Genomic DNA, 13,987 nt, shown 5'->3' with positions numbered 1-13,987 from the left:
CTCCAGTTTGACCCAAAGGCCACAGGCTGGAGACGACCATGAGGGAAACCCCGCACTTGATGGCTCAACGTCGTTGCGGGCGACCTCCAACAACACGGAGTTGCTGTAGAGGATGCAGAACAGCTGGCACAAGACCGCCAGCATTGGAAAAACCTGGTCCATCTGGTCGGCTCAACGCACAGGGACGGGACCCCCCCGACCTTCGCTGGAGCAATAATCAATCAAGCCAAGAAGTTGCAGTCTCCCTTGGCGCAAATATTCCACCGGTCTAAATCTTACCTTTTGTACTCGAGCGCCGCTGGCGGCCGTAAGAAAAATTACACAAATTGGCAGGATCACTGAATAAGCAGCAGGGTTGAAAGTTTGGGAAAAAAGTAGCGGCTTATAGTCCGGAATTTACGGTACTTTTAGTTTCACTTTTTTCAATCTGTATTTAAAATCTAATACAAGTAATCAAGTCTCCACCCTCTTCGTGTCCACCCTGAAGCCGGTGACCAACAACAACCCGTGGATGCTGCTCTATTTCATCTCATTCCTCCTCATCGTCAGCTTCTTCGTCCTTAACATGTTTGTGGGTGTTGTGGTGGAGAACTTCCACAAGTGCCGCCAGCACCAGGAGGTGGAGGAGGCCAAAAGGCGTGAGGAGAAACGTCAGCGCCGCATGGAAAAAAAGAGAAGAAGTAAGACTGAAATTATTTAATAGAAATTCAAAGGAAGGTTATACTGCGTATAAATCACAACGTTTTGGTGAGGAAAGCATGTTTTTTGTGTCCTTTATTGGCATGAGCAAGCAGAAATAGAAAATAATTCAGTGGAGTGCCAAAAAAAACTTTTAAGCTGGCACTAAATTAGCTCTACAGTTTCAACCTTGTCAACCGGGTGTAAATTCTGAGCAAAATATATGATGCAGCTAAAAATTTATATGCATCATTATCATTGTGTTTAATTTCTCTCAAACCCAAATGACTCAGCTATCTTGTGTACAATCTGAATTAATTGTGTCTCTACACTTGCAGAAGCTCAAAAGCTTCCCTACTATGCCAGCTACAGCAGCGTGCGGCTGATGATCCACACTCTTTGCACTAACCACTACCTGGACCTCATCATCACCTTTATCATCTGCATCAACGTCATCACGATGTCCCTGGAGCACTTCAATCAACCGCACGTAAGACATGATTTATATAGGAGAGTGTGGTCTACCGTTGATGTCCTCATTGTGGATTGCACTGCTTCCACCTTTGGTTCTTTTTTTTTTTTCGTTTTAGCCAAATTGTGTCAATTTAACAAGCGTTTTCTTGATAAAGAGGATGTTTCAGTGTTATTTTGAATTCCTTGTTAATAAGGGATGCATGATAAATATTGGCCTGGTAGTTAGCCGACTGATCATGGCCAAATATGACATCACAGTTATCGAGCCCATAGAATAAAAGACTGATAATTAGTCACTTGACACCAAGTTAATACAATCAGGCAGCTGACATTGGTTGGAAATATTCCAAACCTTACCGTTTCTCGTTATAAATGATTTTGTTTTTCTGTAAAAACAGGGCCACAGCTTGGTATTTCCTTTTCTCTACCTCTTCATAATGTGAAAAGTATCAGGGAAATCTGCCATAATCAGTCACATGCTTCAGGATGTGTTACAAATGTCTGTTTTCTGAACTTCAGTGAGTACCATCTTTTCACAACCAAAAGGCTCTCTGCACCAAAAGGCCAAACGGTCTCAAACATGTATACAATTTTTATATTTGGCACGCACGAGATGATAGTTTATGGTTCACGTTCTCGGATCTCTTAACCTGGGTTGTCAGGGCACCACTGAGGATGTAACTCAGGAAAGCTTTCTCCACTGTTGATGGTTCCTGGCATGTTTTTGTTTTGTGGCAAAGTTGGTACTAGTTCAATCCCTGATGTTGTTGGCCTAGTTCTTTTTTCTTTCCCTCCTGCTGCCCCCTTGTAATATGCCTTGGAGACTGCTCTTGGCCACTTCTTAAGATGTTGCGACGTGACCATACCACTGCAGCTTTCATCAGCGCACAGTTGCCAACAGTTCTGGTGGGGTCCAGTGTGCCCTCTGATGGTGTTGTACACCGTTTTGTTTGTGACAAAGACTATGTAGCTGATGCCTAAAAATTTCCTGTAAGATTGCATCTCCATGGTGTGGATTTTCCTTTCAAACTTTGCTGTGAGAGTCCATATACTGCAAGCGTAGAGGAAGGTGGAAGTAACCAGCACTTGCAGTAGTCTGATCTTTACTTTCTCTATGTTCTTGTCCCTCCAGATAAGTTTAAGTCTGGCAAGTGCGGCTGTGGTTTGAGGTATCCTTGCCATGATTTCTGGATCTGACCCCACTTCTGAAATGACAGTTTCAAGATATTGAAATTCGGTGACAGTTTCAAGCTCTTGGTGGTTGATGGTGATGTGTGTGGCTTTACCTTGGGGGTTGTTGGTTATCACTTTTGTTTTGTCTTTTGTGCTGATTTCTAATCCATACTGGGTTGATGTTTTGTCCAGCGATTGACCAGATCAGATTGACCAGATCTGTGAGTTCCGGCCAGTCCGGCAATATCATCAGAAAAACGGAAGTTAGTGACGTTATGTCCCCCAATACTGACTGTACGTTATGTTGGAGTGATCACCAAACCAAAAAAACGGTCTGGAGAGGGATAGGTGCCACCAGGATGTACTTGCCCAGGACAAACCACATGAGATGATAGTACCTGGACTTTGAATACAATCCAGGCACCAACACTTGATCCCTAAGTGCCTTCACCCATTAATGTTATTATGGTCTCCTTTACTATTATGGTGTTCTATACTATGACCTTCTGACACCAACAATGCACACACGCACAAGCCTGCATATAGAGCAGAAGTGGGAAATCTACAGCACAGCCCAAAAACGGCTCATTAAGCTTTTTAATCCGGCTCGCTGAACAAAATGTTGAAAAAAAAAAAAGCAGTACAAGTAAAAAAGAAAATGGTGCCACTCTTGTTCGAGGTGTCCCTTTGTTGGTCCCCTTCTGGGAAAAAATAAATAAATCATAAAACATTTCTAAAATTGTAATGTCATTATTAGCATCCTTTTTAATGTGATTTTTTCTGTATTTGCTATTTATGTCATGTATTCTACTAATAATATTTATCAAATGTCTTGCAAAAAAAAAAAAACTTGCATTTTGAGTTTTTTAATGCACGTAATCAAATACATTGCTAAAAATTTTTTTATGACAGTGGCCGTAGTAGTACTTGATTAAAGGCGTTGAGTGCAAAGTTCTGAGTATGTTTAATCTTTGTTTAATTACCCTGTTTTGTTTCCATTTCTGTGTAATGATAGGTCGTCTACTCTAATTTCGTTGTAAAATTTATACTTATGTTCATTGATGCTGTTTTGGAATCAACCTTGGTCTCTTTCTTGTCGAAATTGAATGTCACACAATAATACACTTAAAACGTTCAGTTCAAATGAATGACTAAAGGGTTTATTAAAGAAGCAAAGTAAACACAATTCTGATGATTCCAATTCAGAGAATATTTAATCCATGGGTATCACTGGTTTCTCAAAGTTCAAGGGATCACAGTCAAGATAAAATGAATAATCCAATCACTACCAGACCTTGATGTAGAGCTCTATAATGAGTTGGTTTTGGGTAGCTCGCCACTCGAATCACTGAAATTTCCAATTGTCCAAGGGATAAAGGAATTTTCCCAGAAGAGAAGTAAAAAGCCTGGCCAGAACTCGTCTACATCGGGTTTTCATCCTTTGTGAATCATACCATCTCTGGTGGAGTCTAACGAAGAAAAGGAGACATTTGGTTTCCCAAATCCAAGCAATGTCTTGCTATCGATTGCTATTGATAATCTCAGGTCCTGTCTGTCGTCTCCGCTGATGTGCATGTTCTGCCAGCAGCGAGCTATGACAAAAGACTGACTATCGGCACTCACAATGATGCCGATGATGTCTTTTATTTCTTTTTAACTCGCTTTTTAAAGGGGAATACATTGGCAGTCTTTCTTTTCCTTTAGTACTTGATATTTACTGTCCTGTTGCATACTCTTCTCCTGATGGATCGTTTTCAACAATGAGATTCCTCTAACCCTGTGAAAGCTTCCCGAAGATAACTGGTAGATTTGAAGTAAAAACAAAAAGGGAGAGGAAAGAGTTTCTTTGACTTTAATCAGGCAGGTATAATGTTGAAAATGAGTTTGAATATAATCAGTGAAAGAAGTAAGTCACACTTGCGCAACAAAATGGGATCAGTGTTTTCTATATTTAAAAGCTCAAATGTATTTGTCTGTCAGTTGTAGTTGTAAGTCATGAAGTGAATATGATCGTACAATATTTCCCTTTTTTTCTAGGAGCTCAGTTTATCTGATCCCAAACTGTTTTAGTATTTTATCCTTGCTCCTTTTTTGTGCATTTGCGTGTGTGTATTTTTGCTCTTTAGTATAAATCTGCCTAATAGTTTGGCCATCTCCATGTATTTTCGACCCCCAGCTGAATCAAGTAGTCCATAAACCAGCACAGGTGAAAAGTATAATTAGCAGTCTTGTATCTGACTTTCTCAAAAATGTTTGTTTTTTCAACTCGTATTTACATATTTGCAGTAGTCCCATTAAGAATGTATGTTCTATTCATACCTGTAAATTTGTATGTTTTCCCGTATTTTATCCCTTTTTTAAATTATTTCAAATTGCGTACGCCATATAAAACATTTTGTATGGGCGAAAGAAAAAAACACGTTTTTTGTGTTAGACTGATCTTGTTTTGCCCATTTCGGCTCTAGTTCCTTTTCTGCCTTGTATGATAGGCAACATTATATTTACTGTGGGGAAAGAACTAAGAATGATGCTGGAATAATAGTTTTGCTTCCTTTGTAAATAAATAAACTTGTTTACACAAGTTATCTTTCTTTTCATTCTACAGCGTCTGTCTTGCTGTGAGTAAATAGGTGCCATGTTGGGTTTTATATTGTTTCATGAGAACCAATGCAATCATTTTAAGTGGAGCTATTGGCTGAGATAGATGGGTATATTTATCATACATAAAAAATATTTAAATATAATATATTAGATGTTTGCAATATATTCCTTTGACATTGTAGTTCCCAACTTATTTTTTTTTTTTTTTACTTTGAGAAAAGATACATTGTTTGGACCAGGAAAAGAAATGGGCAATCTTGGGGTTTATTGTTGTTTTATAACGTGATTTTGAAGCAAAGTGACCTTGAACAATTGTTTTGGAAAGAAATGTGAATATCTACGTGGTTGCATAATAATTATAACAGTACCTCGTTCTTTTTTATGAGTGATTAATGTGGATATTTGCATTTTTTTATGAAAGCGTAGTTGATGCTGTGTTCACACCTCAGGCCAGCATGTATTTTACTGTGCAAACAAGGGGGACCATTCTATAACAGCTCCCCCTCGGCTTAGCGCTGCTGATAGTCCTTCAGCAGAAGCTGCAAAGACTCACACTCATTCAAACATTTGCCTTTTGGCTGTATTTTCCCAGTCTCTAGATCTGGCCCTGAAGTACTGCAATTATTTCTTCACCTCCACTTTTGTGCTGGAATCCATTCTCAAGCTAATCGCCTTTGGCTTCCGTCGCTTCTTCAAGGACAGGTGTGATGTGAATTTGTCCATTGTGCGCACGTGATGAGATTTATTCAAGTAAATATTTGGATAGTCGTCACAAACTTTATTAAGATTGGATCAGGCTAATATGAAACATAGGATTATAAAAAGTACTTGCATATCAAATAAATATAAAACCAAACCTTCAGACGAAAGTGTTATTTAAATGTTCCAATTATGAGTCTGAGTTTTGAATGCCCCTCAAATCCAGTGCGGAATGCCAGATGCTTTGCTTAAGAAAGGCATGCTTTTCCTGCTGAGGTTGGTTTCTACCAAAATAATTTGGATTTGATATGATAGGCTTTGCCATCACATTAAAACTAAGATAGATAGTACTGTACTAATAGTTGACTTTGACCGAGCTTGAAACCTCACTATAATGACCTTTAAATGCACCATAACTAGCTAACCAGAATAAAACATTTTATCACAACTGAGTAGAAGGGGTTGATCAAATTAACACACATAAAGTAAAGTTTTGTATTTTCTTAACAATAAAAAATGCTACGAAAGTTTGACCGCAGGCAGTATGCACACTTCTCATATACATGTAAAAAATGAGCTTGTGTGTGTGCTTGATGTCAGATGGAATCAGCTGGACCTTGCCATTGTGCTTCTGTCTGTGATGGGCATCACACTGGAGGAGATTGAGATCAGCGCTGCTTTGCCCATCAACCCGACAATTATCAGGATCATGAGAGTACTGAGGATCGCGCGAGGTACGAGTGTTCGTCGATCTGAAAGCAGGCGTGATCCTTTATAGCTAGTATTAAAGACATCGTTTGTACGTGAACGCCTTTAATGAGTGAATTTCCCTCCAATACAACCATGCAGTCCTGAAGCTGCTGAAGATGGCAACAGGGATGAGAGCATTGTTGGATACGGTAGTCCAAGCCCTGCCTCAGGTACGCGCACTCACACATGTGCACGCTCTCAAAGAATCCCTTTCATGTTATCCCACACTCACTTTACTGACTGTGAGCTAGCAACTTTAATTGATGACTCACTCATGCCTCACAATCTGACAATGTCACTCCAGTGTTTGTGTAAAAATCCCTCAGGGTGCCTTAAACCAAGTCTGGTGTGCCAAAATCCTTGGTGTCCTTGACTTAAGTCTCTTAACCATTCCCGGGAGACTTTTCTACTCACTTTTCTAGGCCAAGCAATGCATTATCGTTTCATACATATGAGGTTCTCTATTCATACCTGCCAACCCTGAGTTGCTAAAATGTTCAAAACTCAACCTACTAAAAATCATATTCATATCTCCAAAATGTCATGTTATCACGGGGTGGTCGATGGGGTGGGAGATTTAAAGGTTTTACCTTAAAACGTATCAAATGCTTGAATTCCATTTGCAAAAAATACAATACTCTACACACTACACACATAGTAAACGTACCTGTTTGTCGGATAGATTTTTTATAGTTTTTTCAATAAATCCACTTGGCCAAACTATATTTGCATAACCTTTTTACACAGTGTCCGCAATGGTGCGCTTAATAATAACAAATCCAAGGTGACAAAGGCATTAAGAACTTTTTTTCAAGAAAATAATTCACACCAAACTATTCGATGAAATACTGTAATACTTAGAGAGCGAGCCAATCACAACAAAAGAGTTAAAACAAACAGTCTGAGACCTTCTGTTTCACGCGACTCACAAATTCTGCAATCCTGAACAATACTCATATGTAAGGAAAGAGCGGTTTCATCATCAAATTGATTTGAAAGAAACAACATATCTAAGAGGTATAGCTAACCCTAATGTGTTGAAAGGTTTATTCTAAATACAGTTTTACACCTGAACCAACTTATTACACTTTACAAACCCAACACTGCTCTCTCGCGACCGAGTATTTGGTTTGGATATATTTTAAAAAATCATAACTTTTGATAAAAATGGTAGAGATTTTTTTTTTTTGAAATATTGAGTAATTATTTTGTGGAAGAAAAAGCGGGGGGAAAAAGACATCTCATAATAAATGGCCAAAATGGCTGCTCTCACTCGGTTGTGATCTGGTTTGTTAGAATTCTGTTTTTTTTTTTTTTATCTAAATACAGACGCAACATTTCCTCTAAATTGTCCAAATGCATTGTCGCTCGAATACTGATGTATCACTTTACGACCAAATCCTATAAGTCGACAAGTATTTATTCATACCTCAATTCACCCTTATTTGTTGTATACAGGCAAAAGTCATCAAATTCCTGCTGTACAGGATCTTTAAAAAGCTCTTTTTTGCAAACATTTAAAAAGGCCTGATTTACATTCTCTGTTGTAGCTGATCATAAAGTTACATAGAGTGTGACCAGCTGCTAATGAGCTCAACAGGGGCATGGGTTATGTTTATGAGAGCTTCGGCCTCTGTACCCTGCGGGCGGACTCCTGATCAAGGTTTCCTCAAATATTCAAGGTATACCTTTTCGACACACATTTTCAGAAGTAACATCTATATCAAAAAGACACAAAACCAAAGTAGCAACTTTTGTCAAAATTTGCTTCTTTTTTATTATTGTATGGACACAACTCCAGCCTAGAAGGTGACAAAACACCAAAAAGATAACAAAGATACAACTATTTGCAAAATAATGACATTAACGCACCCCTTTAAAGAATCCACCATGTTAAAAACATTCAAACTTGATCTTAGACAAAGAGTAATGTGATTGATGAAAACTCTTACCCAAATCAATTTTTCAACAAAGGCAGGGGTGTCCAAACCTTTCAGAAAGTAGACCAAATTTAGTAAGCTGAAAATGTGTGAGGGCGGACTATTTAGCCTGGCATTCTTTGCACAGTCTCTAATATATGTACCCGCCGTGAAAAGTTTGCAGTGCTTGGCGATCAGTGTCAATATACCATAGCTCACCTTTGTAGCAGATACATTTGACTCATGGGGTCTCGTGAAAATGCACTGCTTTGCCGTTTCAACAGATTCCAGCTGTTTCCTCCTTTCACAGCGTTCGTTTACAGTTAGCTTTTTGTAGTCAGCATGTTTCGTCTGGCAGTGCCTCTTGATATGATATTCTTTGAGAACAACCAGAGTCTCTTGGCAAATCAGGCAGACGCAGTTGTTTCAGATTTCAGTAAAAAACACTTCACTTTTTACTTGTCATTGAAACGGCGGCCCTCACAGTCAACTTTCCTTTTTTTTGTTTACAGTTGCGGTGGTAAAACTGACAGAGAAACCCATGTAAACAAACACCAACTCTTCTAAAGTATTTAAGAATAAGGCAAATACAAGATTAATAAAAATCTGTCTGAACTCAAAACATGCACAAATATATTTTGCATTTAAACACAAACGAAGATCCATGGCAGAAGTGACAAATCTGTATTTGAGTATTTTCAAAAAGCAGCATGAAATAAATTGTAAGACAGCTACTACAACAAGAGGAACTACTATTGTTGAACCAGAATATTTCCATGCTTTAAAATAAAAATGCGCGCTATCAGATCGACAGTAAACACACTATCTACAACATCTGCAACACGTATTTTAAACGATTGAAAAAAAAATGGCAGCCACAGGTAGTACTGAAGGTGTGCAATAATCATAAATAGTAGCGGCCGGGCAGAAATAACATAGTGTCAAAGGTTGAACTAGCTACACTAAAGCTCATCTAGGTTTATTGTAGTTTGTCATGAAATTTAAAGGGACATTTTGTATAATTCAGCACATCCTAGTGGTACCCCCAAAAAATTCACTCGATTAAAATAAAACAATATTGATCTGAAAAATAAGCAAAACCATATGAACTATTATATATAATTTCATTTTTGAAAGCATTGCTGTCATAAAATGTCTATTTATTTTGAATATCATGAGCCCCACCACGAGGGAACTGATATGATTGTCTGCCATCTTGCTGCTATGCATACTATCGACAGACAAAAAGAACAAATGGTGCAGTTTGGTCACTTTGTGTCTCCATAGTTTATTTTCCTTTTTGTGCTATGTAGCACTCATTTTTGGTTGCACTACACAATACAGTGACATCTAGAGCTCAAATTTTACACTGTGTCCCTGTAACAGAGGGGTAAATTGTTAAGAGTCATGTATATGCCAACGAAAGCTGAAATACCGTACATGCCAACTGAATAAGTTGTTGCATGACAACGCAAACCTTAACAGAATATCAGTCTGCTAAAAACTAAATTTGAAACCCTGCATGATATGCATTGATTGATCTAAAGGGTTTTTCACAATGTCGATGTTCACAAATAGTTTCAAAAACTCACTACTCTTTTGAGGACAACAAACATAATTGGGTCTGCAGATCATCCTGAGTAAGACAAAACTAACACAAGATTTGTTTTAAGTGGTCAGCATCAGTATAAAAAGAGGTTACAGCTGCCTTATATCTTTTTTTAATTGATCTCTACTCATTAACACGAGAACCTTTTGCTTCGTCCCAAGGGTGCACATGGAGTTAATTAAAACTGGCTAATTAAACACTTCTACTGAGTATTTCTCGTTTTCTGTTATTTATAGGTAGGCTCATGTGCATTTTTTAGGGTCAGTTGAAGAGTGTTACAATAGGTGATAGCGTTGAACTGCAGTCTAAGAAACCATGGGCTTTCCCTTAGCCGGCGCAGGTTTAGTGACTGCACAGTCCAGAATGTGTCTCACAAACTCCCTTAAAAGCTCACAGAATGCTTCCATCATTCAATCCACAACCACTTTTAGAATAGATTAGTATTATTTTAATTTTAATTTATAGCAACGTTGTGACATAGACACGGCACTGCAGGGTAAATGAGATAAACCATAAAAAAAATGAGATAAAAAGAATATCAGGATAAATACACAAAAATATTTACAGCGGTCTCCAGACTGGGCAGAAAGAAGCCATTTGTTTTTGGCCCAAAGACTTAAGTGAATGTGTTATTAGCCCCACAGACTAACTTTGCTAGAATTTCCCTTTGGGGATGAATAAAGTATCTATCTATCTATCTATCTATCTATCTATCTATCTATCTATCTATCTATCTATCTATCTATCTATCTATCTATCTATCTATCTATCTATCTATCTATCTATCTATCTATCTATCTATCTATCTATCTATCTATCTATCTATCTATCTATCTATCTATCTATCTATCTATCTATATGTAAAAATCTACTTCTCGTTGTTTTAAAAGTCTTACACTAATATTAAAAGAGCTGCTGATTGCGTGTGTCCTGTTCCAATATGCAGGGAATGAGTTTTAGGGACGAAGCGCTTTGTTGAAGTTCTATAATGTTTTTGTGTTTCAGGTGGGTAACCTGGGTCTGCTCTTCATGCTACTGTTTTTCATCTACGCCGCCTTAGGAGTGGAGCTATTTGGAGAACTTGGTGAGTTCCATTTTTTGAAGTTTGGTTCATTTTGATTTGATTACCCTGTTTTACTTCAATTTAATGACCGGTCATCTAGTCTTTCCGTAAATATACCTAGCATTAGTTGCAAAATTTACTTTCATGTACAGAATGAACCTAAATCTAGGTTCGTATAAGTCAAAGCAGAATTTAAATTACACAATAATACAATTTATATTTAAAAAAAAATGGCATTACATTTGGAAAAGACGAGCAGAAGAAATATATTCAGTCTTTTAAATGATGAACCAAGACAATGTTGAGCCAACTGCAGCTATGTGTAGAGTACGGAACATCAAATGGCGGCTACTTGTCGCGCCAAGGCAGGTACAATAACTGCTAAACTGGTAAACAATGATACAGAGACGTTAAATATCTAAAGGAAATCTCATTAGTTTAAAATGTTACAATACACCGTGTGACCATAAGCAAGTTCATATTACTAAAAAACTACAAGGGAGGAGAAAAAAAGGGAACAAAACCCCAAAAATGAATCTTCTTCGTCCTTTCCACTGTCACCGGGTGGAGTCAAAACTAACCTTCTATGATGTCCGCAGGTTCTGTAGTTTATCTATGCTAGCGTGCGTTTGCTCATATGTGTGGTCTCCTGTTTGTCTCTGCTTGCAGCGGAGGGATGGGTTTTTTTTTTTTATCAAAACTTTATTGAAACAGGAAGCTTATCAATCGCTCTTTGCTATTTAAAAAAGTTTACTTCACTAGATAGTTGAGTTACCACAGTACATGGCTTACGGATCCATTAACCACCTGGATTGTGGGGTCACCACTAAGGACGCAACCCTGGACAAATTTCTTTACTCTTGATGGTTCCTGACCTGTTTTGGGCCGTGGCAATGTTTGCACCAGTCTATTCCTTGATAATGTAGGCCTAGTTATTTTTCGGTCTTGCTCTTGTCCTGCCCCCTTGAACTGTGCCCTAGAGAATAATCTTGGCCAGTCGGGATGATCTTGCGACGTGACCATAGCGCTGCAGTTTTTGTCTGTGGACAGTTGACAAAAGATTTTCGTTTGTTATATGATCATTTTTTTTCTTACAAGGTGTTTCTGAGCAAATTTAACCGCAAAATATTTTATTTTTTTATTTTACTTTTTCTAACTGTTTTCTCAGGGGTTACATTTTACAGTTGAATATTCAAAAATTCAATTAGTAACTTTGTAGCCTGAGTTGAATTTAATACAATGTCACAGAAGGGGACATTTCAAATTTCTTCTGAGCTTCACCAGAAATGAACTATTCTCTACACTACCACATAAAAATGAAGGCTGTCATCCCTTAAGTCTAATTGCTCCAGATAAAGTGCAGCTTGTGTGTTTTTCACGCAGGCGGTAAAGCAAATCCAGCCGGTACGGTGAAAACCTGATTGAATCTCATTTCAGGCAACATATTTCCTCTTCTTGCTTCAAGTCTTTTCATTAGTTCTCTCGCGGTTGGCCAAGTGGGAATCAACCCACTCCCCGGTACACTGAAACAAGTGGTGTCCTTAAATGCCACATTTCTACCGGAACATATACCGTACTCTTCATCTTGTGAAACTCCTGTCGTGCAGCGCTGCCAAACGGTGTCTCTCTTGAGGTCATGTTTAAGATTATTTTGGGTTTCAAGCTCAAGGGCGAGCAGGACAACAGGATTCGTCGCTATTAATCACAAAACAGACTTCAAGGCAAGTTAGAAACTGTGAAGTCCTTTTCAAGGGGAGCCAATTCTTATGAAGAGCAGCAGGCCGAATCTCCTCAAATTATCTCTTGTGACATCACACTGTATTCAACCCCCTTAGTTACATCATCTCTTCTGCTGTGTGCTCTTCTCTCATCTGCAGTTTGCAATCAAGACTACCCCTGCGAAGGCATGAGTCGTCACGCTACCTTTGAGAACTTTGGCATGGCCTTCCTAACTTTGTTTCAAGTCTCTACGGGCGACAACTGGAACGGCATCATGAAGGTGCGTTTCGTTTCTGCACGTTCACCCCTTCCGTTGCAGATGGACAGATTACACTGCGTCCTAAAAGACTGAATCTAAGTCATCCAAGCAAGTAGCGACAAGATGCCCCAAGAGAGACAAAAGACAAACTATCCTGTGCCTTAATCGTGACGTCCGCTGGAAAAAAATGTGCCGGCTCAGCGAACGGCGACACAAATTTCCGCTCTGATGGGAAGGGAAGTGAATGTAGCTCATTGTGTACGCACACAGTACACTAATTAGCTTTGAACGCACACACCTCCTGAAGCTATCCTCCCTTCCTGCACTCATCAGCCACGTGGAGCAAGACAACTTCTGTAGTGGGCTGCGGAGAAATGAGAGGCAAAAAAAAGTATGGCAGGGTTTCTTCAGTAAAGGTTAAATGATTGTTATATTTGAAATAACAATAATAGATGTCCGCAAACTAAATTTGTATATCATCAGTTCCTCTGTCCCACCAACACATATATCACACAAACAGTGAAGTGTTAGCCTTTAACTCTTTATTTTACCTAGCACAAGTGTTGATGTCAAAGTTTTAGAGAAACATAAAAAATCAAGCTTGTTTGCATCCCATTTTCACTTTTTTATCGCATCGTGATTCCATTGTCAACAAAACCTACCATTAATTAAAAATAATAGCGAAATTACATAACAGTCACATTAGTTTCTGGAGAAAATGACAACAATTGTTTCTCTTTAATGTAACGAGCAAATCTGAGGGATTAATGTGATATCTGGAAGTTTATCTTTCTTGTGACAAGTTTATAGTTCAGTAGACACTTAAAATAAGGAGAGAAGACATCAATGGATTTTGAGCTTGCAAGGAGATCTGGATAGGTCTGTACAAAACCCTTAGATGAGAAAATTCCAACCTTTTCCAAAAGGTCCTGTCTTTTATTGTATCTCCTAAATTATAAAAACATACCAGCCCTAAGGCGTGTGGAAATCAAACAACGGAAAAATTATTGGCCGATACTGACAATGATGTAAATAGCGCATAA

The 13,987-nt window shown here is 38.4% G+C and overlaps 1 protein-coding gene across 1 annotated transcript in view; it reads left to right on the top strand.

The window, feature by feature from the left end:
* Positions 1–13,987, top strand: part of LOC148374127 (voltage-dependent T-type calcium channel subunit alpha-1I-like) — a 229,772-nt gene that overhangs the window by 200,583 nt on the left and 15,202 nt on the right. The window contains exons 25-31 of the mRNA XM_088332864.1: positions 488–680; positions 1,017–1,168; positions 5,519–5,628; positions 6,226–6,359; positions 6,475–6,545; positions 10,909–10,987; positions 12,844–12,965. Of these exons, the coding sequence (XP_088188990.1) occupies positions 488–680; positions 1,017–1,168; positions 5,519–5,628; positions 6,226–6,359; positions 6,475–6,545; positions 10,909–10,987; positions 12,844–12,965 (861 nt within the window). The remainder of the gene's footprint in view (positions 1–487; positions 681–1,016; positions 1,169–5,518; positions 5,629–6,225; positions 6,360–6,474; positions 6,546–10,908; positions 10,988–12,843; positions 12,966–13,987) is intronic.

The sequence above is a fragment of the Urocampus carinirostris genome, chromosome 1 (assembly GCF_059441175.1).
Source record: "Urocampus carinirostris isolate Australia breed hairy pipefish chromosome 1, RoL_Ucar_1.0, whole genome shotgun sequence".
Classification (NCBI taxonomy): domain Eukaryota; kingdom Metazoa; phylum Chordata; class Actinopteri; order Syngnathiformes; family Syngnathidae; genus Urocampus; species Urocampus carinirostris.
This window is presented reverse-complemented; position numbering and strand designations above follow the sequence as displayed.